This window comes from Brachionichthys hirsutus, chromosome 8, assembly GCF_040956055.1.
Source record: "Brachionichthys hirsutus isolate HB-005 chromosome 8, CSIRO-AGI_Bhir_v1, whole genome shotgun sequence".
NCBI lineage: Eukaryota > Metazoa > Chordata > Actinopteri > Lophiiformes > Brachionichthyidae > Brachionichthys > Brachionichthys hirsutus.
In genome coordinates, this window is record NC_090904.1 from 12,604,503 (window position 1) to 12,628,234 (window position 23,732).

The 23,732-nt window shown below is 47.5% G+C and overlaps 3 protein-coding genes across 4 annotated transcripts; 1 reads left to right on the top strand and 2 right to left on the bottom strand.

The window, feature by feature from the left end:
- Positions 1-1,166, top strand: LOC137898145 (protein LSM14 homolog B-like; the record flags this gene model as incomplete). The annotated part of the gene is made up of 6 exons (XM_068742143.1): positions 1-61; positions 131-313; positions 386-463; positions 586-726; positions 817-943; positions 1,010-1,166. Coding segments are annotated over 6 exons (747 nt in total), but the record flags the coding sequence as incomplete, so codon positions are not given.
- Positions 1,167-1,731: 565 nt separating this feature from the next.
- On the bottom strand, positions 1,732-3,457 carry si:ch211-253b8.5 (dysbindin). The gene is made up of 4 exons (XM_068742144.1): positions 3,445-3,457; positions 3,064-3,216; positions 2,843-2,986; positions 1,732-2,761 (listed from the first exon to the last, which is right to left on the bottom strand). Exons 1-4 carry the CDS (start codon positions 3,455-3,457, stop codon positions 2,580-2,582), a joined length of 492 nt encoding a protein of 163 aa, XP_068598245.1. The 3' UTR covers positions 1,732-2,579.
- Positions 3,458-14,603: 11,146 nt separating this feature from the next.
- Positions 14,604-21,984, bottom strand: LOC137897947 (bone morphogenetic protein 7-like). Of its 2 annotated transcripts, XM_068741944.1 has the most exons (8): positions 21,585-21,984; positions 17,790-17,792; positions 17,375-17,564; positions 15,714-15,862; positions 15,186-15,392; positions 15,023-15,096; positions 14,830-14,940; positions 14,604-14,753 (listed from the first exon to the last, which is right to left on the bottom strand). In XM_068741944.1, exons 1-8 carry the CDS (start codon positions 21,982-21,984, stop codon positions 14,604-14,606), a joined length of 1,284 nt encoding a protein of 427 aa, XP_068598045.1. The 2 variants fall into 2 exon arrangements, with proteins under 2 accessions (XP_068598045.1, XP_068598046.1); XM_068741945.1 differs by lacking the exon at positions 17,790-17,792.
- Between the last annotated feature and the right edge of the window lie 1,748 nt (positions 21,985-23,732).

Sequence of the window (23,732 nt, forward strand, 5' to 3'; positions counted from 1 at the left end):
TACAACCAGCTGGCGGCCACTTCCCTCCTGAACCAGCAGTACAACGCGGCGCTGGGTCAAGGTACCGTGAACGTCTCCGCTGGAGTGTCGGATGCGTCTAAGCTGTTTTTCAACGCGGTTTCCTGCGCAGGGCTTCACAACATCGCAGCCAGGAGAGCTCCGATGGTCGAGCAGGCGGTGCAGACGGTGCCGCTGGCCAGCGCTGAACCGAAGGAGAAGGCTTCCACTGAGCCGCAGGCCAAGGCGCCGGACCGTCCGGCCCAGCTCTCCGGCAGGAGCACCGCTCGGGTTCAGAAGGAGAACGTGCCCGGCAGTGAGTGAACATGGCGGGAGCGCGAGGGAAGTCGTGTGTCTTTTTTTTCTGATGGAAGATTCTGCGTTTTAGGCCGGGCGCCGGCTGAGGAGGTCGCCGCCAGGAATCCAACTGGCGCCACTGAGAAGCAGAAGCAGAGGCAAAAACAAGGTAGCGAAATGGGGCGGGGCGCGACGGGGGGGGGGGGGTCTGTTTGGTCGCCGCGGCTTCTGCTGAAGGAAGCCGCGAGATTAGACGCGGCCGGTTTGACTTGAGGTTTGATCTGGCGACAGGAAGTCGCCGCTCCAGGAACCGAAGCAGAGGCCAGCTCCTCGTGAAAAGCGCCAACGCCACCACCTTGCAGTTCGAGTCGGATTTTGATTTTGAAACGGCAAACGCTCAGTTTAAAAATGATCTGAGAAAGGACGTCGTAGGTGGGTAGTTTTATTTTATTTTATCGAGGGCGTTTCGTTGAAGTCCCGGCCTGTATTTAATGCCTTCTGGAATCCTTCGTGTCGCTGCAGTTGATAAGGCGGACGCTTTGGAGCCCCGGGACGACCGGGGATCGGAGGAGGAGGAACATCACGGAGACAAATACTACGACAAATCCAAATGCTTCTTCGACAACGTCTCCTCAGAGCTGAAGCCCAGGTGATGGTCTGACTCTGGTCCTCACCGCCGGTGTTTTCTTTGCGCATTAATTGTTTCCATCCTCAGGAGAACCTCCTGGGCGGAGGAGAAAAAGCTGAACATGGAAACCTTCGGAGTGCCGGGCCGTTTCCTGAAAGGCAGAGGCTTCAGGGGCCGAGGGCGTGGCAGGCCGGTCGCCACCGACCGGCGACCCCTCCCAAAAATTGGTAGTGGGAGGGTGTGAAAACGGGTGTAATTTAGTTTCCTGTAAATATTGTAGTTTTCTAGTTATTTAAAAGGTGCCTCCCCTTTTCCCCCAATTTGAAGGACATGGAAATGTAGTTTTTGTTTCTTAGGGAACTTCGCCTATTTCTGTGACGTGGGAGAGCCGTCTCCTCTAATCAAGCAGCTGTGTGCTAGAGAAGTTTATTTGGCAGCTTAGTTAACTGCTCTGATTTGTTTGAGATGTTTGTTTATTTTTGAGAAATGAATTAATCCTTCGTTGACTTGTTTGTATAAATAGAACTCCAAACGGCTGTACTTTAATTTATTCACCCCCTGTTTGTCAAGTTAAGAATGTGGAGGACTTGAACGGTTGCTATTAAATATCGTAAATACACTGGTCATCTCTGCTTCTCCACTTTCTTCCATGTTCCTGACTTGAGTTCTTAAAAACAGGCTTTGTCGCGTAAAAAAACTTCACCTTACAAATGGAACTTTTTATAGACTTGCAAATGGACGTCGGTTGAATGGTGCTGATCCAAGTCTGTGATTCCATGAGCTCCTGACTGCTCAGTCCTTCTGAAAATACTGCAGTTTACAAATCTGAAACCTCCAACTCAAATTAAGAGCAGTCTTGGTCTACAGTTTGTGTATGCTTTGAAATGTTCTCTTTAAATGATCTTAAAAAGCCACAGATTTGTGTAGGTTATATTGCATCATATCATGTTAAACTAAACCACAGAATTAGACATCCGAGAATTTCTCATCTACAAGGTCGAGTAACATTTCACCTTAAAATCATGAAATCACTTGCTGCAGAACGGGAGGAGGACGTTTGAGCCCTGCATCCAACTATGAGTATAGGAGGATACACACCCGCGTATATGCACAGTCCAGTAATCAGCGGTTACTCCAAGTACACAACGTGTGTGTGACGTACACTGTGCAATCCTCAGCATAGGCTGTGTTTCATAATGCTGCCCTGCAGGTTCTGGTGGTACTCTCTGGTGCTGCTGGATCTATTTTGTAAGGAGCAGCAAAACACGTTTACAGTGATCAAAGAATGAAAAATAATCACCAGCTGTTTTATCCATTATTATTCACTTACTCACCTCTTCCCTTATTAAAACAGGAAATCTTATGGGACAAATATTCCCAACGTTTGCTGAAAATTTCATCAAGAGTCATCCTCAACCTTTTGAATTATGTTAGACGGGCAGAAATACAACCTCCTTGGTGGACATAAAAACCGTCGTGTGGAAGGCAGTTGAGAGGACTCCGTCGACCGTTGCCGTCCCCCTCCCCAACCATGATGTCCGTACCGTGCTGCAGGTGACGATCGGCTGTGGACACAATGGTGGAGTCTGACTTCTTCTCTGCCTCTCGAGGAGGAGGTGCAGCTCCTCCTCACATTATTGCGCTGCTTCATGTCCCCTTATTGTCCAACTGTGGGGACTCCAGGAGTGTCTCCTGCATTGGTGTTGGCGGTCTGACTGTCTGAAGAAGAGGATGACGATGTGGAGGACATGCGGGACTTGGCCTCCAGACCCTTGAGGACATGTCGAAAGAGTCCATTCCTGATTACTTCCTCGTTGTTGTTGTTGTTGTTTCCTTGGACTGTAAACCAGGCAGAATGTTTTGTTAGGGAACCTCAACCTGCTGGCGTGCGTACAGCTGTTCCATTTCCAGTCTCCGTACCTGCCAGTGGGGGATCCGGCACCCCCTCATCTCCACCAGAGCTGAAGAAAACATCCAGAGCCTCCTGGTCAGCGACATCGATCAGCTCCATCTGGTCCAATAAGTCCACGTTCACCTCCATGGACGAGATGCTGCCGATCGGCGCTGCGGGACAAAGCCAAGACATGCACATTTATATGAGCCCATGTTCATGCAGAAGTGTCGCGTATAGCCAAACTCACGTCTCTTGTAGTCACGGATGCAAAGGTGTGCCGAGGACAGGTAGGCGTCCACGTCGTGCTGGAAGACCTCCTCGAAGAAGCGCTGCCTGTCCCTCATCTTGAGCTGCTGTGTCGTGTCCACGTCTGGGATTCTCTGTCCACGCTCAGTCTCCGCTGGAGGAGAAGGGGTTAAATACGATCACGGGTTTGCACACCTGTTCCATTGAGTCTCAAGGCCTCAGAGCATGTGGATAAAACTGTTGGCAGCCAGAAGGGGGCGGCATTGAGTTGTAAGTGAGGTAGAATCTCCATGGATCGGCTGGTGAGAGACCTGGGACGTCATTTATCAACCCTGCGTACGCACAGATGTGCGAGTAAGAACGTTCCCACGTACGAACGTACGAACGTTTCCCATGGTCACTCTCCTTGGGAGTGACCAGGTTGGCTAGGATTAGAAATGAGACAATAAGAGGGACAGTGAAGGTTAGACGTTTTGGAGATAAGGTCAGAGAGGACAGACTTTGATGGTTTGGACATGTCCAGAGGAGAGACAGGGACGATATCGATAGAAGGATGCTGAGGATGGAACTGCCAGGGAACAGGGCTAGAGGTAGAAGATACATGGACGTAGTGAAGGAGGACATGAGAGTAGCTGGTTTTGGGGAGGACGATGCAAAGGACAGGGTGAAGTGGAGATGGTTGGGTTGCTGTGGAAACAAAACAGCCTCAGATGGCGGGTGAATTATTCAGTCAGCTTTGTGACATTTTGCCTTTGCAGCACTTCTGTCCTTGTCTGAGGTTGTGGTTCCTTTCCTTGTGCTGTTACACAATCACTCTGGCAGGGGGGGGGGGGGCTGCAGTGCTGATAGAGCAAGACGTCGGTTACAATCAGAAGCTTGACATGCAGGCGGAGGCCTTAATGTCAGAGGAGGCCGGACGCTTAACAGGTGGACGATTTTGCTTTCTTTTCCTTTCGACTCTGAGAAAATGCTTTTCATCTCAGCGTTTAAACAAAATGGCCGTGTTCGTTCAGTAACGATTGATGATTGCGTTGGCGTTTGAAGCCCTCCGCCCGTGGAGAGCTAAGGTTAGCTACAGGTAGCATCGATTTGGTTTCCATTGAGCCGCCTTGATCGATACATCTTCCCTGACCACATGCGACCCCTGCAACCTCTAACCGATCACGCAGCAGAATCCCCCCCCAAAAAAAGAAAACACAAATTCTTCAGTTTCACACAGCAAGTTCTCAGAATGTCCTGAAGCCGCTCGGGACAAAGAACAGAGACAAACGATCTATGTCTGAGTTCTTATTAGCTGATTTTACTTCTGTCTCTTTCTGCATTTCTCATGTCGATCTCATTTTATCTGCCTGTTGTCTTTCTAGTGTGTCTGTTTCTCTCTCTGTCCCCATTCTATCTTTCTTTCTGTTTCTCCATCTTCTTTCTCTGACTGTTTATTTTCCTGTCTATATTCCTTCCTCACCGCCTCACTCCGTCCTCTATCCCTTGTTATATCTCTCACTCCTTCCTTCTTCTCGTCCCAGATCACGGCCCAGGACCAGCTGGGAATGCAGAATGACTTGGACGGACGGAAGGACAGAGGAAAAGAGGGCTGACCGGACGGGGACGAATGCTACTTTGCCTCTCCACATATAAAGGCGAGTCCAGATCCTCGGCAAAGGGAGGAAGGGTCCATTCACAGCTGGACAAAAGAGGGATGAAGAGGAACGGGACTGGCCTGCACGCCTCACTCACGATGCTGCAGACAGGAAGTATGACGATAGTTTAAAAAACGAAGACGTTTGAGCTTGTATACATGCAGAGGAAGAAGAGAGGGGGGGGGGGGTTCTGCATTGTCATTGGTTCAAGAGGATGCCTTGACACCGACCCGGTTCTGTCTGAGGGCTGAAAGCCGTCGCGCCGACTGGCCGAACCGCTCCCTCCTGTGAATAGAAGCCAGCTGTGAGCCAAAGTGGACCGGACAGCTGGCCTGTCGACGGGACAACGGCATCTCTGGACGCTTCGCTCTCTCGCTCGTCTTGCTGTTTTATTTTTGGTTTCTCCCAAAAGCTGGCATTTACTGGGCTCCGGTTTCAAAGGACTGTAAATAATTAATGTGAGCTGTTGAGGTGTTTCTGTGTTTCTGTCTGCTCTACGTTTCAGTGCCTGCATGTCTGTGTTGTCTTTCTCATTGTCTCTGGGACAAAGCGGCGTCCCATCACCGTCCGACCGGTCCGGCAGGACAATAACGCTATCAGTGTTAACCCTCTCCTTCCTTCACTCCTGCCGGGAATGCTCCCAGACTCACAATGGGACTATTTGTAGGTCAGTGTCTCATCCCATTGTCCTCCATGAACCCACAAGCAGACTGTCATGTGTTGTCGTCAAACCCAATTGGATTCACCGGCTGACAAAGGGGACGCATGTCAGTTCTTTTTATCCTGGACTGACTAATCCTTTTATTCAGAATGAGTAAATTTATGACGTATTACTTGCAGCAATGCATCCGTCCAATCGCGGCTGGACGTCTCTGAGAGCTACCCTGCAGTCATTGTTAAGTAATTTTTTTTATAAAGTTCAGAAAAGGTCAAATAGGATTTTTGTCCTATTTGTATCACGTCTAGCTCAGACATTAAGATCCATATCAGAGAAGTGTGTCATAGTGTGATCAATCGAGGACACGGACAGGACATCATTTGTTCATTCTGGGTCGTGTCCGAGGAGACTCTACGTGGAGAATAGAAACTATTACTCGTGCATCCCGCGCTGGAGTCTGGAACACGCTCTCAGCAGCTGGCCGGTCCTTGACGGAACGGGACACCAACGTCCCGCTTCCTGGAGCGTTCCCACTACAAACAAAACAGAGCCCGGCGTGGAGAGAGGCGGGACAGAGCAACAGATGGGAGACGTCTTCTCTGGAGTCACGTCCCTGATCCTTTTTAGCCTCATGAAAGCACACAGTGACCTCACTAGGACTAATTCAGTTTCGGATCTGCATGCACAATCTCATTACGAATAAGAGATCATTGTTTAGAGCGCTGGGATGACCCAATCCCAGCCTGTGGGGGGGGGGGGGGGGGGGGCTATTCACTTGGTATTAGTGAACACTAGTCAGGGTGATGATTCAACATTCCTGTCTGATTTCTTTTTGGGGTTTATTCCTGAACACTCCGGGCGACATCATCGCATCACACCAGCTGCTGAGCTGTCCTCATTCATTTAGCAGTTTACCAGTACTATTATGTAGTATAGACACTGGACTTCATGATGTTTAGGTTTAAATGTCCGATATGAGTCTGTTGTCCTTCTGAGGAGGAACTATTCTACCGTGTCTTCACTATTAATCTCTATACTGTCCAAACGATTGGAGTCTGTCCTCTCTGACCTCGTCTCCAAAACGTCTTACCTTCACTGTCCCTCGTATTGTCTCATGTCTAATCCTATCCAACCTGGTCACTCCCAAGGAGAACCTCAGCATCTTCATCTCCACCACTTCTAGCTCCGCCTCCTGTCTTTTCCTCAGATCCACCGTCTCTAAGCCGTCCATCATGGCTGGCCTCAGACCTCCACTTCTCTAAATTCTCCTCTACCTGCTCTCCCTGCAGATCACAATGTCATCTGCAAACATCATGTTCCAAGGAGCTTCCTGTCTCACCTCATCTGTTAGTCTATCCATCACCATGGCAAACAAAAAGGGGCTCAGAGATGATCCCTGGTGCATTCCCACCTCTACACTAAACTCCCCTCGTGCAGCACCACAGTTCCTCTCTGGCCACCCTGTCATAGGCTTTCTCTATACGTAGACACGATGCTGCACCTCCTGACTTTCCCTGTACTTCTGTCCTGCTCTACAGCTAAAAATAACGTCTGTGTTAATGACTAATTCCCTAATTGACACAGAATAGGAGTAAAAAGGGTTTAAGAGGATGAGAGACTTACAGGGCAGGCGTTTGCTGTGCAGGTTGGCCGATGAGGAGCTCATGCTGCTGCTGGAGAATCAGATGATGACGAGCGTGTGGCGGCCGGGGTGTGAGGGGGGTGAGCAGAGAGGCTTGTTGATCATTTCCCGCCTCCTCCACTACCCAAGGGCGGATGTAAACTGTCACAACGATGCTCCGCTTCGCCTTTGGGCCACTTGGGTGAGGAGAGAATAAGTTTCAGGCTTTGTGGAGTAGACCAGCTGACCGGCGAAAGGGAGGAGGGAGGGAGAGAGAGCAATGGATTGAAAAGAGGGAAGGAGGCATTCTATCTGACAGAGTGGAAAATACCGAGGAGAGACAGGCACATGCCTTTGTTATTTTTGTCTCCTTACACCCCGCCCTCCTCCTCCTCCTCCTCCTCCTTCATGTTGGAGGCTCTCTCCTGTGTCACCTTCAGTGTTTAATGGTGTCAGATGAACACACACAAAAATGATCTTCATTTTGATCTACAAGTCTGCATTATAAGGTTATGTATTATAAAGTTATAGTTCAGTCCATTTATTGAAAGCAGAGACAACAGTTTCCATTTAAATTATTTAATCAATGTTTATTTCGCATATAATTCAAACATGACACTGCTTGTGCGTCCACTTTAGAATATTTGCATATACAGTAAAGGATTTTGATTCCATTTTGGGTGCATTCAGGTGTAATGGGACATAGTACAACTGGAGAGGGTTGGTTTGTTAAACTGGTCTGAATGACTGATCTGAGTGTGTGCTGGGCGCCATCTAGTGGACAACAGCTGACACTACGGCCAGAGAGCTGCGCTTTGGTTGCAGGTGTGTGTGAGAATAAGCACAAAGTGCGCCACCAACATGTCATCCTGTTCATAGAGAAATTGTATAAATGTTTTATGAAGAATTACTGCAAACCGTAATGCTGATTTTTCTTCATTGGAAATTAATAACAAACCTTTGTATATACCGTATTTTCCGGATTATAAGTCGCGGTTTTTGTCATAGTTTGGTCGGGGGTGCGACTTATAAATCGGAGCAACTTATATATGTTTTTTTTTACAAAATCTGTGAGCGCAGAGACAGTAGCCTAAACATTTCTATAAAAGGTGTCACAGGGAACTCTGTGACCCGTCAGAATCTGTCGCGGTTTCTGGAGGTTCATATTTATCTGTCACACCTGTTATCTAAAAACACCAATTAGAAGGGCTGATTGAAAATGGCGCCGAAAAGAAAGTCATATTCCGCGGCTTACAAGCTTCAGATAGTGAAATATGGAGCCGAAAACGGCAATCGAGCAGCAGAAAGAAAGTTTGGAGTGAGCGAAAAACTTGTAAGGGACTGGCGAAAAGCGGAGGTTACGCTTACTGAAATGAAGAAAACAAAGAAAGCTAATCGCGGGCGACAAGCTAGGTGGCCGCAGTTGGAGGAACGAGTTCACGCATGGGTGCTTGAACAACGTGCTGCTGGGAGAGGTTTGTCAACGGTGCAGTTGCGTCTCCACGCCCAAGTGGTTGCCAGGGCGGTGAATATAAACGGCTTTGCGGGAGGACCTTCTTGGTGTTACCGCTTCATGCAATGCAAACGCCTCTCTATCAGAGCTAGGACGACACTGTCCCAAAAACTGCCAGCGGACTTCCAAGCCAAGGTTGACAGTTTCCGCGCGTTCATTGAAAAGCATGTAAGTGATCACAACGTGACACCGGATCATATTATTAACATGGACGAGGTCCCCCTCACTTTTGACATCCCCATGGGCCGAAGTGTTGCAGAGAAAGGGCAAAAAAGTGTGAATATCGTTACAACTGGTCATGAGAGATCACACTTCACAGTGGTGCTGGCATGTTGTGGAGACGGATCAAAATTGCCACCGATGGTCATTTTCAAACGAAAAACCATGCCAAAAATCCAATCCTCCTCAGTTGAAGTCGCCGTGAACGAGAAAGGGTGGATTGATCAAGAAATGATGAACTTGTGGCTTACAAAGTGCTACAATAAGCGACCGGATGGCTTCTTTAGAGCACGCAAAGCTCTGCTTGTGATGGATAGCATGAGAGCGCACATCACACCACAGTTAAAAAATAAATTAAAAGTTCTCAACTCCATACCTGCCATCATCCCTGGAGGCTTAACCAAAATACTCCAGCCACTTGATATCTCCGTGAATAGGAGCTTTAAGGCAGTTTTGCGTAACCTGTGGGAGCAGTGGATGACGGATGGAGAGCACAGCTTCACGGCAACCGGGAGAATGCGCCATGCAACTTTCCTGGAAGTCATTGAATGGATCGACAAAGCATGGGCTTCAGTGACAACCGCAACCATCCTGTCGGGATTCAGAAAGGCTGGAATAATTGGAACTGCAACTGACGACGAGTCTGATGTAAGCGACGTAGAAGAGGAAGCGGCGTCTTGTCTACCTGCCGAGTTGGGGGAGTTGTTCAGAAGTGACACTGAGGATGAAGATTTCCTTGGATTTCGTGATTCGGAATAAAACCTGATATTTTGGTAAACGTGTTAGCATGTTCTTTGTGCTATATGTTGTTTGGTGTTTATCCTCCAGTGCAACCTATATATGGTTTTTTCTTCTTAATTATGCATTTTTTGGCTGGTGCGACCTACAATCCGGAGCGACGTATAATCCAAAAAATACGGTACTAATATAAGCATCACAAGTCCCTGCTGAGACTCATATTTGGCATTTGTGACATCCAGAAAGATGAAACGTGTGCAGGGTGTAATTTAGCAGTTGGGAAGTGGTGGGAGGCGCTGGTGATTTCTATCAATAAAAGCATGCCGTTGGTAAATGTCAGCGGTTGATGTGGTTCAAGCTTGAATGTGCTACTTGTGGCAAAAACTGAAATGCAGCTTCTTACCATGCCATGACCTCTCTCCTGCGTGTGTGCGTGTGTGTGTGTGTGTGTGTGTGTGTGTGTGTGTGTGTGTGTGTGTGTGTGTGCGTGTGCGTGCATCTACATTAAAGAACGGAGAATAGAGAGAACAGCGAGCTAGATAAAGAGCAAGCGAGTGGGCAGAGGAAGCATGTTGTGACTCAGAGTGAGAGAGAGTCTTCACCTCAGACTAAGTCCTGCGTGGGCCGTCCCATAACTGGGGGGTTCACCTGCCCTGCAGAATCAATAGCCGAGACCTGAGCTGCAGCGGTGAACCTGAGGCCGAGCGCCCTGTGGATTGTGTTTTAAAATGAGATGCAAGGAAGAGACATGAAGATGGGGATGCATGCAGCGGGGCGTGTGTGTGTGTGGGGGGGGGGGGGGGGGCATTGTTTATGTCTTCTGCACAACAATGAAAGGCCTTTGTTAGCGTCGACCTTTTGAGCGTTTAGTAATTACTGGCTTTTATACGCTCAAACCTTTTCATGTGTCACTGAGGATCAGACATAATCAGGCAAGATTTTTTTTCATTGATGTGACAAACCCAGCAGGTGAGAAATGGCATCTCTATTCCAGCAGACTGCACAGGTTTATGTTCATTTTCCCAGCAGCCCTGCGCCCATCAGATGAGGAGCTGCACAGCCGTCTCATTTCTAATTATACATCCAACAACAGAGAACTATGGAGCCGGGTGGGAGTGGAATATGACAAGAGGAAGGGGAGTCTGATGGCGAATGGCCGAGTGGCCGATAGAGCTACTCGGAGTGGAAAACACACGGTGAGCATCTTCACAATGTTCGCGTTAGAGAGGGTGAGAGACATCAAGTCAGTCTGAGAAGGTTAAGAGGACTGGCTGAGTCAGAAGAGTGGGAGTGCAAAACGTAAAGGCAAGTAGGAGGGAGGAGAAGTGGAAAGGAGGCGATGCACAGTCTGCAGGCTTCGTCTGGTTGCTTCTGATTGCTCTGCTGGGTTCTGTTTGCGCACCTGCAGCCTTGTAGGACGACGGGAAGACAGATGGAAATGAGCATGGACGTGCCTGCTTTGTGAATGCTGGTGCACAGAGAGAGACACGGGTGGATGGATGGTTGGAGGAACATATAGGTAAGCACCCAGAAAACAAAGCAAAACCGGTTTATTTAGCATTTTGATTCAAAAAGATGCATTGGTCTAAATCTAAAAGCGTGTTTGAGGAAGGATTCAGCCCTGGAGGGTTAGATGCATTTGCATTTGTAGATCAGCATCCTGCAGAGAAGCCTGCATTCAGCCCCAGCATGAGCCGGTCTGGGTCATGGTCCCATCGTACCCGGCTGAGAGGCAGACGGCAGCACGTCTAGAATCATTTGAATGCATTTACATTTACACTGCAGGCATTATTTTATGCCACCTTGTGTTGTATATGATAAAGGTGTGAGGGCATTGTCTGTTCACATGCACACATATTATATAGAGGAACAGCTCATATCAGCTTGCCAGGCACGGTGACAGAAATCCATTCTTCAGCAGTGCGAAGCGACGGCGGTGACGTAACGCATGGAATTTAGAGCTTTGCATTGAAGCACTATAAAGTGTCTGCAAAACATGTGTGAAATTTTGCCCCCCCCACTCACCGCCCTGCACTCATCCGAGGAAGAACAACGATGATTCAGCAGTTGTGTGAAGGAGTTTTGAATCTGTGCCTGCATTGTATTTATGCCATTACAACACCTACCAAGCGTTTTTTTTCTTCATCAACCTCCGGCAACTTTGTTACCATAGCAACTTTTTTCCCCTAAAGGAGTCGCTTAAGTTCCATCAAATTAAAGCCACATTAGTATGTATAGCAGGATAATAGCAGCATAATAATCTCACCAGGTGGTGCGTTCAGAAAGCAGACGGAGAAATTGTTCTTTCTTTCAAGGAAATGTATCGATGTTCTCCAGCTCTTTTCCTTATTTCAATATGTGCAGCTCTGTCTTTCAGATTATTCTGACGACCGACCAGGACTGCAAACAGATGAGATTCCGTTCATTCGCTCCTGGACTTCATGCAGCCGGACATGGAAAACCTGCCCCTCAAAAAGAGGGACCAACGATGGAGTTCCCCGCCGTGGCAGCTGCAGCAGCAGTGTCCTGCACTCTATCGCCCGTGGACTCACGCATCCGCCAGGGTCAGACCTCGGGTCCGGTCGGCATTCAGGGAGCATCATAACTGGGAAGAATGGACAGAGTCCCCTCCTCCTCACCTGAGATGGGACGTTTCGCACCACAGCCACGTGTCTGGAGCAGCCACAGTTCCCTCAGGCAGCCCCCACCACCCCTCCAGATTCAGCCCTGGCCCTCTGGTTGGGGGCTTCCAAACTGTGGGTGGCGGACGCGGATGGGATCACCGCAAGTCAGTGAGCGAAAAGAGTGTAAGCACACAGCCGCAAAGCAAGAGGAGGAACGAAGGTCCGTGTGTGAGGAGAACGGACGGGCATCCGGAGTATTTAGAGAAGACGACAACTCAGCGCTACGCGCTGCACAAATCCACACAGTTTACCGGGCAGATGACAGACGCGTGCTCCTCCAGGAAGGAGGGTGCGGCAAGATCTCCTGCTCTCCCATCTTCTGTGCAGGCTTCTTCCTCCTCTTCATCTCCCGGCCGTTTCCCCTGGCTGCTCCCTCATTTCGTGGCAGGCTCCCTCATCGAGCTCAGGGACGGGCGGCTGAGACGGGTGGAGCACCTGCAGACGGAGGATTTCCTCCTGGGATCGCTCGCCTGCCCGGACCTCCATCTGAGCAGCTGCACAGTGCAGAGCATCTTTCCCTCCTCCTCCGCCTCCTCCTCCTCCTCCTCCTCCTCCTCCTCCTCGCGCCTCCTCATCCTACTTCACAACCAGCAGTCCCAGGTGAAAGGAAATCACTTTTTGGCTCATCATTCATTCTTCCCACATAGTTTATCTACAGAAGAAACATCACGGAGATCTGATGCTGAATCTTTATCGGGATGAAACATCAGTGTTAAACATTTTTACATTTGAATATTGATATCTTAAATTTGAGACCTATAATATGATCAGGCTGCACCCGTGTGTCTAAACGCTCTGAACATATGTGACGTCCTCCTGCAGGAGCTGGTGGACGTCTACGACGAGTACCCGTTCTTCGTGCGTGGGCGGGGCTGGTCCTCCTGCAGCCCCCAGAGGACCGCCCATCTCTGTGGGCTTCAGTGCCGTCAGCTCAGTGTGGGGGACGTCTGCCTGGCCCTCACTCCAGTCTCGGTCCCTCAGTGTTTACCCTCGGAGCCGAGGCCCGAAGCAGGGTATGGGTCCCCAACCGCAACACGACCTCAAATTCCCCCAAGGCCAGAGCGTCCTGCAGGAAAGCCAGGAAAGCGGGGGAAGGAGGTGCAGGCCGTCCGGAGGCGACGCGATTCGGCCCCCGAGTTGAGATGAAGTGAGGGTTCTTTTAATTGCTGTCTTTCTACCTCTGGAAATCCTCTTTCTGTGCTTGATGGACATTTTAGTCGTGCGTCAGTAATAAAATCTGCAGAAACACGATGGTGTTAACTCTCAGGATGCCCCAGAGGTCAAAGTTTTTAAAGTAATTAAACGTCATTATGAAAAGGGAAAAAGGAAACTCCCTCGGGTGATTCCCAGTTGATCATCTCGTCTAAAGTTTGAACTCTTTGTCATCGTAAATCATCCAACAATAACTGCATATCCTTATTGTCAGAGGAACGTTTCTGAAAAAAGAATCACCCTTTTGAAGTGAAGTAAGTTTTTGCATTGACAATCAACACCATTTTCATCCGTTGTTTTTTACGTTTCTGCCTCTCGTTCCTATTTAAAGTGTCCGACCCATGCAGGTGCGACCTGTGAGGCTAGCAGGCTAGGTTGTGCTGCTGTTTCTATTATACTGATGCTCCTTTCTAAATGTCTGCCCATTTGTTAAGAGCCGGGATTCAAAGCACACGGACCGGATCTTAAACCCGACAGAAAGTTTTTTTTTTATCACCGCAAAATAAAAAAGGTTCATGCGTCAAAATTTCCATTTGTCATTCCCAAAGGCATCGATTTCGTAAGAGAGGGGCTCGGGTCAACATCTTCTCGGGTTAAATGAGTTAACAAGCACACACCTGCTTCTTGTTTGATCGTTTCCATTTAATCTAACTTCCCTTCGCCCACCTGCTGCTCTGGTCCGACAGCAGAAGGCAGCTGCGCTCAGGATGAGGCCGAGTCCTCGTGAAGATGAATCACAGACATCTTGCAGATCGTGTTATATCACAGGCCTGGTGGTTTCTAGGCCGACGTAGCCACAGTTGCTATTAACAGTCTCGGCTGTCATAATGGGACGGGGGCAAGCGGGTCGATGAGAAAATGATTTAGGTTTTATGAGCTGTGAAATCCATTGTAGAAGATCCGTTACAACCTGTTAAATATTCTGTTTAAACAGTCCAAATGCAGATTTGCAAGAGACGCAAATCAGGGCTAAAGGTTTGTGCTTGTTGTTTCTGACACTCAAATCCTCCTCCTAACCCTTTTTCTCGTCCCGCTTAAAGGGAAACAGCAGGAGCCCTCCAGTCCAACCAGTTCTCTGTCAGTACTGGTCCTTAAAGGTTCATGGTGGTCCGCTGCAACGTGACACCGGGTTAGGGCTTGTTCTGTGGCAGGAGCCCCCCGGTGGAACGACCCGGTCATTCATCTCTTGCCTCTGGTTCCTTTGCTGAAGTTGACCTCTGAGGAGCTCCCGGGAGACTGGGGGGGGGGGTTGCAATCAGTTAGTGGCAACCACAAGCTCTGACCACCATGTTGCGGTATTTCTTGAGAATGACGTTGGAGCTGTCGTCAAAGTAGAGCACCGAGATGCCGTGGAGCTGAGTGGGGGCACAGCAGGGCTTGGGCACCGTCTCCGGGTTGATGAAGTGCACCTGTGGTTAAAAGAGGTCTAAATCAATCCTCGCAGAATGAGCCGGAGGGGGGGCTTTGGTCAGGGGGGGGGCTTACCAGAGTTTGCACAATAGCGTGATTGGTGGCATTCATGTATGAGTTGAGGGGGAAGGCGCATTCTCCCTCGCAGTAATACGCTGCATAACCCTCGGGCGCTATGATCCAGTCCTGATCAGAGTAAAAAGCTCATTTAATACGCTGAAAACCAAAATGAGATGAAACGAACGTTCCGAGCAAGCGCTGAGAATACCTGCCAGCCCAAATCTCTGAAACTGACGTAGAGTTCACGCTTTTTACATCCCTCTTTAGAGAAGCCGAGGTTATCTGAAATAAAATAAAAAAACATCCAATAGTGAGTGCACGAGATTATAAAAAGGCCGGGAGGTGAACGAAACGGCACCCAGGCTCGGTACCTGTTGCAACCTCCACTGCCTTCAGCGCATCTTGTACGGTTCTCTGGGCTTTGGAGCGGTTATTCTGACGTCCTTTGTGGCCGGGGGCGGAGCGGATGCCGCGGAAGCGCACCTCATTGGCTCTGAAGAAGGCCACCATGAACGGCTGCTTGTCCTGAGGACCGCTGCCCATCACCAGCCCGGCCAGGCTAGGATTCCTCCTCTGGCCTGCAGGGGGAGACAGCAAGCAAACACGCATAAGATAGTGGCTGGGACGTACAAACTACATTTACAAGAAGCAAAAGACTTTTATAAATGCCGTCCATCGCCGTCCAACGTCAAAAACTCTAACTGATCCGCTCACTTCTGGGTGAACCCCGGAATTTGGGACGGTGCCTTTCCGTAAGAATTCTGTGGCAAATCCTGAACCAAATGATGTAGATTTGTTTCAGGATTTATGAATGTGGTTTGTAAGTCCCGGCCAGCGTACAGGACCCTTCATAAACATTCACTAAATATGTGGCGGCTATTTGAACCGAAGTGACCGACCGTGGCTGTCCTCCAGGACGAGCTGCAGGCCCAGATTCTGCTCAGCGCTGCCCAGCCAGAGGTTGCAGGTGGTGGTCAGGTCAAAGGTCAACCAGCCCTCCTCTGCAGGCCAAACTTCACGCTGCTCCAGCAGGACGAGCTCCACTTCACTGAGGAAAAGAGAGAACGGGCATTTTAAAAAGCTAAAAGGCTTTCTGACATCAGAATGAAGGTTTTCAAGGTTTTTGGGTGCAGAACTTCGCTTCAGTCAGTTTTGTGAAAGAATAAAATGGAATGTTGCTCAAGTGCTGCAGCGATGTTATTGAAGATGTTCCCTTTCATTCCTGAAGTGACGGGTAAACAACAGCTGCAGCATGTGAGGGCAATCTTAAAGCTGGCGGGGAAATGTCAGCTGTCAGTTAAATAACATAAAATGAGCTTTTACCAAGTTATAGAAATACTAAACTCCATATTTGCAATAGTGCAGCGAGATCGTGCTGGAATATTCCGTTTCTGGACGTTTGGCTATGTGAACCAGTACGTTGACATTTAACAGTGACTTTGCTTATTCTAAACCTTGTTTTTAAAGGTGTTTACGTGAATGATTGGGGGGGAGGGGGGGGGGGGGGTAGAATCATAACCCAATTTATCCACGATGCACCAGGAAAAGAGCAAACTAACAGCAACCAGATGGTTTCAGGGCCAAGAAGAGGATGGCTGTTGATTAGAATAAAAAACAACAACACATGGATGCTTTTTATTTGCAGAGAAACAGATTGAAAGCAAAACTTTAGCAAAGGAGCACGAAATGTTAAGTAAGGGCGAATTTCATAGAAGAATGGCGCTGAAACAGAAGTTGGCGTTGGGAACCAGAGAGTGGCCGGTTCAACACCAGCATGGAGCGTGGAGTGTAGACTGGGGGGGGGGGGGTTGCGTCCTGAGCTCTGCTGAGGTGCCCTTAAGCAAAGCACCGAACCCCAGGAGTTGCTCCATGCACGGGTGCTGCCGTGTTCACTCAGCCATCGCTCCATTCGTTTGTGTGTCGAGTGGGAAAAGATTAGAAGAAGGATTAATAAAGAAGAAAACACAATTTGTTGTGCAGAAAACTACGAAGGACAAATAGATAAAAAATAAAAATAGTCCCTCCTGTCTTCGTTGCAAGCCGGCTGCGCTAATGCTGAGAGGGAAGGCGCCACCAACAGTAAACGGCCATTGTCACTTTCTCAGACGAAGACTCCTGCACTGATATGCGTGATCTCAGAGGCCGAGGCGTCCCACAATGGCTTTGTTTACCGGTCGGGTTTCAGACCCTCAGGCAGACGTCTGCCGTCTGCGTGGAGGGCCCTTTTGCGTCTCTGTGAATGACAATGGCGTTGCCCTTAACACCATCATCAGCCCTGCAGCCACCAAATGAAAGGCTTAAATCCAGGAGGGGAATGAGCTAGGAAAGTGTGTCCAACTTTACTTTTGTGGAAGTAAAGTTGGACACTTTGATCATAAAATCACAAAAATGATCATAAAATAAACGACATCCACCTCCATCACATTACAGCGGTGGCAAAACGCACAAAACTTCAAACAGAGACGACCCAAGTAAGCGAGGAATCATTTGAGTGAAGCGATTCCTAAATGCGATACCTGATAAGCAGCTAAATCATCAGACAATCAGAAATCACCCAAACCTGCTTGGAGCTTCCTGCAGGACGTGGTAGACGCTGACTCTGAATGTCCGGTTCTCCCAGCGCTCCCGGATGAAATCTTTATGAATCCTAAACTCTGCTGCGGTGATGGCCTCTCCCTCTGGGATTCGGGAAAGATCAAATCGAAATTCTTTTACGTGCTTCTGGTGGAAAGCGCCTTGATCCTGAGCGACTGTAAGAGAGAGGGGGGGGGGGGGGGGGGGTGAGTAAATGGAATTAGACGTTGATTGTGTTGGTGTTTTAGCGTCTGCCTCAGCTGAACAACACACACACACACACACACACACATTTAAATGATACTTGTGAACCTGTTGAAGTTTGTGCGTCTGAAATAAATGTTAACAAGATGGTAAAGAAGGGGGGTGCATATCTGTGAAGTGTTGCCGAATCAAACGACTCTCTGATCTGCGCCGCTCTGCCCACATTTCGGAGGCAGCCTTTCCCAAATAGGAAAACTCCTGCTTCCCTGAGAAAAGCGATTGAACTAAACATCGCATCTGCTCCGAGTGCCAATGTGGGGGGAGAAAAAAAAAAAAAGCACACCCTGGGCTCAGTTTGGCTCCCTGTTTAAATTACACACATGTGCTGGCCACAAGAAAAGGCCTGTTATGGCGCAGCCCGGAAAACCACAGCGGCCAGTGTGCTTTTATAAACACACTCACATAAAGTATAGGGAGAGACTCATGCGATTTAACGACTGGAGTCTGTGCCACCCGCACCTCCCTGATCATTTTGCCATGTATCACCGTCCAGTGATTTCATTCTGATTGCAGAGGAGGAAGTAAGGAGCTCCACGGAGTTTCCAGCCCGCCCTTCAGCTCGATGAAGCGCTTCGGCGCTCAGAGTTTCCAGGAGAAGGGCGATCACGAAAAGGACCTCAGCGGCCCTCCTGAAGCTTTTCCGGGGGTTGAGCGTTCCTCAGGAGTGGGGAGGTCCCAGTGAGGTAACGTTTAGCCACCTTTAAACACATCCGGCCCGACTGGCAAACACCATGACATCACCATCATGACATCACCCCCTCCTATGCTACCGTGTGACGGTCCACCATTGCTTCATGGCAAAGGCGAGCGTGCACGCGGCGTCGCGTTCGCACCGACTCACAATGTTTTTCCGAGAACACTCAGAATGACACAAGAACGCACACAAGCCGTTTGTCGTGAGGAGCCGTGCATTCTGAGCCCGGCTGGTAACTCCTTCGACCGCAATTAAATGCTGGAGGAGAACGAGGGGTGTGTTTTTTAGTTGTTTTTTTTAAGCAGTAATTGCTTGTAAGAACTTGTGTGTTTATGTTAGGGACCATTAGCTGCAGAGATCAGACCTCAGATATGCAAACTTCCCTCTGGGAGGCATTTCAACACTTCAGATTACTGCTCACACAGTCAAACGGCAAAACTCAGCATGGGGGGTTTTAAAAGTATCTGGCTGTCTGCATAGAAAGGGGGGGTGGCGTCAATCGATTAAAGATTTTAATTGGATTTATTACAATGACCGATTGTTAGACAATGACCTTTATGAATAATAACTGCATTAAAAAAGACATATTTCAGTTTTTTGCCCGTCTGTCTGGATTTGCTGCTATTGGCCCATTCTGCCTTTTTTTAAAAAATTACATATATAAATAAATAACACGTTATAGTTAACGAGTGAGTTCAAACCTCATTCAACTTTATATTTCACACCTTTAAAGCTATTACATCTGTAAAAGCACTGTTTCACTTAGGCTATGCATACCACACACACACACACACACAGAGAACATGTCTGCTTGATGATGCACAAGATTTAAGAGATTAAATTAGCTTTAAAATAAATTGTCCGGGGGCAGGGTAAGGGACAACATTATTAATTCATTTGAGTTATCCTTATTTAAACTAGAAAAGCAGCTCATTGCCTTCCTAATTGGATTCACACCATCCACATGGTGATCTGGATCATCACCAAAAGGTTCTAAAGTGTTTTTGGTATCCTTATACACCAACCATGAAAAGTAAAAGTGAGTCAGATTTTATGTGTATTTTTAACTGATTTTTAAATCCATAAATGGGGATTTCAATATTTAAAATGACTTTTTTTTTAAGCCTCCATTATAAGTATTTTTTTTGGTATCCGGATCGCTTTCAAAGTTAGACCAAGACTCATCTTCAGATTTGTTTTCATCAAGATCCATCAAGCAGTTTTTCCGTAATCCTTGGCGTCGGTAAACACCGAACTGTTTTCAGTCCTGAACGAGCCGGGCATGACAAGACTACAAAGCAAGGACATGTTTTACATGAATGTTAATGTGAGACAGTTAATGAGATTTTATGGTGAGCAAAAATAATTTAGATCTACTTATACTTCCTCCAGATCAGATTAGCAGGACAAATGCATTTCTTCTCGCTTGGTCTCCGAAAACACAATATGCCGTCTGTTCTTCTGCAACACGGCCATCGCTCCAGATGTTAGAGGAACATTTTGCATTCCTTCTATTTTAATGAAAGCCAGTGACATTTTAAGCAATTAAGCCTTTTCTCATGCTCTGCAGGTGTGTTGTAGTCCCACACTGAACACATGTGTTTACAACTCCAGGCGAAGAAGCATAAAAGCTAACCGGCATGATGGGTTGCAGAGCGGAGAGCCCAGCAGAACGGGCCCCTGCGTGGCATTTAATCTTGTTATTCACAAAGGGCCGATCGGAACCATGAATGCTGCATTTAAATTTCACGCAAATTTAACTAAAAAAATATCCAAAAGCCAAAGTTTGCTACAAAAAGTCAAATAAACCCAAGAATCTGTTTACAATTTAAAAAAATGTTCTGCTCTTGCCAAAATTTTTTGAAAGGTTATTTACTGCCTGTTTCTAATCCAGATTACTTATTTGAAGACCGGTACAAACCTATTTTAACATTTAATGACAGGATAATCGTCTCGCTGCACGGACGGATCACTCCGCGGGTATTCGGCTGTTTTCTCCTCAGATTCAATGTTTATTTCTTTTATTTTCATGAGTCTTTCTCACAGCATATCCAGATGCAAGTTTCTTTCTTCTGTAAAAGACAGAAACGTTGGAAAAAAAGATCCACCCCTTCAGCGGGATGCATTCCAAGATTTAATGGATCGTCAATTCCAGATCCTCCGATCCTGGCTCCAAGTTTCAGGGGAAGTTTTTGAGTCATTGAGCTAACAGGACAGACAAAATAAACACATTACGTCCTTGGCAGAAGAAAGGAGCTTATATGTTCTGCATGTCCTCGGAGTGAAACGGGCATGAAACACTCAGGATTCCCCACAACAGGTGTATTTCAATGAAGAAATGCACGTTTAAAAAATGTATTCATTTCAGGTAAAAGTTCCTAAAAAGCAAAAGGTACTTTTTTTCCGTACTTATGTGGAGAAAATGGGTTGAAAATGTTGGATCTGTGCCTGAAATCAAAACCACAAATCCAAACTGGAATCATATAAATGGAAAAAAAAATCAATAAACACAGCAATTCAGATTAAATAAAAATACTAAATAAAGGACCCAGCTCTGATCTCGGTCCTCTTGAAGGACGCACCTGCATGGGTGCACTATGGGATGGGGTGGGGAAGCTCTACAGAAAATCTTTGGAGGGGGGCGGGGGTTAAGAAGCGACAGGCCGCTTCCTAAAACAAACACGTTAACGGAAGACTTGTTAAACACCTCCAGCGTGAAATGTTATTCTGGACATTTCAACAGTCTTCAGCCGTTTTGCTTTACATACGAGAAGGTTCTCAGGAATCTGAAGCAAAGCCATGATTTGTCTTCTGAGTGACCCCCCCCCCCCATATGTGACCCCTGTGACCTAACGGACTCCTGCAGGGAGACATGATGCACCGAAGCACCTGCATTGATACACACAGCAAACCACGGCGTGATGCAGTTTGTTCCTCGCTCCAACGGCCTGTCCGTGAAGTCTTTCCCTAATTACCCCCCCCCCCCCCCCCCCCAAATCCTGAAGGGATCCTGGTGTAACCGGACACAGGCACATTCTCAAAACATTTACAGCTATAGGAATGCATGATGCTGGATGTAAGTGACCTATAAACCACGCGCGCACACGCACACGCACACGCACACACGCAGCAGACCAAATCCATGTAGAACTATTGCTCTGACAGGACTCTATTCTGCAGGTTCATCACGTTCTGTCCTGACTTCAGACTTCTACACTGAGTTGATGGTTCTACTTACCGAGATTGACAAAACTCATCACCATGTCTGCGTCATCCAGGAAGCGGTTGTCTTGCGAGGTCACCGCGGGGGGGCCCCGACTCGCCAACGCCGGCTTGTAGAACGAATACCCGGCCCGCTGAGAGAGATCCGGCGCGATCGTGTTGTACAGGTCCAGCATGAACATCGGCGCGGCGTTGTGTTTCGCGTGGACGTGGGGCCGCGGACGATGCGGCAGGCCGAGGATGGAGAGGATCTCCCGCTGCATCTCTCTGCGCTCGTGGCTGCGCAGCCGCCGCTGGATGAAACTGGATCGGACTTCGCTGCCCGCGGAGAAGTTGGAAAAGGTGAACTGCGTGGCCGGGACGCAGTGGCCGCACAACAAGAGGATCAGTGACGTCACAGCGGAGCTTTTCATCATTTAATCCGAGAGTTTACGCGCCGCTCCTTCTGTTAAATATCAGTCATCACTTGGATGCGCGCTGAAGTTGCGCGCTGTCGTTCTGGGATGTGACCCTCATATGGCGACTTGGGGAATGGATCTTATTGAGCCGCTGTGTGAGGGGAGGGGCGGGAGGGGGGGTTGAAACGGGATAAACCAAATCTGGAACGATTGGGAGTGCGTGCAGGGCGACAAGAGGACCGGCGGCGCGTCATAAAGTTCGCTTCTCGAGCGTGTCCCATCGCGCTGCACTTTGTTTGGTCGTGTTTGTGGGTCACTGGTGAAAGTGGGGTCTAATTGTAATGTTAAATTTATCCCACTGTTGTTGTGTCTCCTTTATATAAAGCATGGAGCTCCCGATCTGTCGTCTCCCAAACCCTTTAAATATCTTCATTCAACAAACAAACACGAAGAGGTCGCTTGTATTTTAGGATTCTGTTTTGGTGATGCCTTTTGCTATTTACAAATGTTTAATTTATTTATTTTTTGGCACGGGGTGGGGGGGGGCGCACACCACGTGACTGGTTCAGGAAGAAAAGTCCGTCAATCCAAACAGAGTTGAGAAAGTTCTGATCCTGAATTAAAGTTAACCAAGTCCCCCTTCTATATACTGTATATTTTTACAGTCAAACTAAGCTGCCTGGTGAAAGGTTTTAGTTTTCGTTGATCCTTCCATTATTACCTCATCTAAAGAGGTTCTGCTTTTTACAGCGTTTGTCTGTTTGTTTGTTTGTTAGTATGGAAAAAAAACTGCTGGGTGGATCTTAATGAGAAAAAAAAAAACCCTGGAGATGTGTTTTGGTCTAATTTAGATCCAATTAAATGTTGAGATTGATCCGGATACCCGTCAAGATCCAAAAAAGAAATCGTCAAAAGTCATTTTCAAGAAGATGAATGAATGAATTCTTACAGAATTCCCAGCTTTTTCATAAACAATTGTTTTATTTGGTGTTTATAATTATGGGATGTAAAGGGTGACTTATACAGACATAAACAACCATTTCCCTTCACACACATATAGATTGATAGATCATTTAAACTCACCAATTCACTTCACCAATTTCACAAGGGAAGATCATGCAAACTTCCCACAGGTCTGGATTTGAACCCAGAACATTTTAACAGCAATAACTGCATCACTCACATGTAATAGTTAATACAATTGCATATACCAATCTTGTAAAATATTCTGATGATGCAAGAGGTATTATTATTATTTTTTATTCTAAAATATAACTAATATATATATATATATATATATATTAATGTGCTTTACTTTAATTTACTCTACTTTACGCATTTGACATTTGACAAGTGACGCTCAACAGATTCCAAGCGTTTACGCCTGGAATCGAGCGCCCCCTATCGCTGAGGTGTTTTTGTCCGTTGCGTCATCAAACTGCGACATACCAAACAAGCGCCACATTTTTCTTTGCTGCGGGATTTCCTGCTGTAGCCTTCTGAGCTCATAGGCATCGTTTAAGACATTTTTGGGTATGTATTTTTATATGTATATGAAAGTATACTGCAGCGGCGTAGTATTTAATTCCGGAGTGTAAAAAATAAACAAGGAAAGTTTATAATTTAGTAGCCAACGTGACTGCATACGGTAAAGCTAGCCGGCCTAAAAACAGACGACCAAGATCAATGTGGAATGATGGAACTTTTGTTGAGTTTATTTTAAAATGGTAGCTCTTTGAAATTTAGCAGCGTTGTAGCGTGACGTT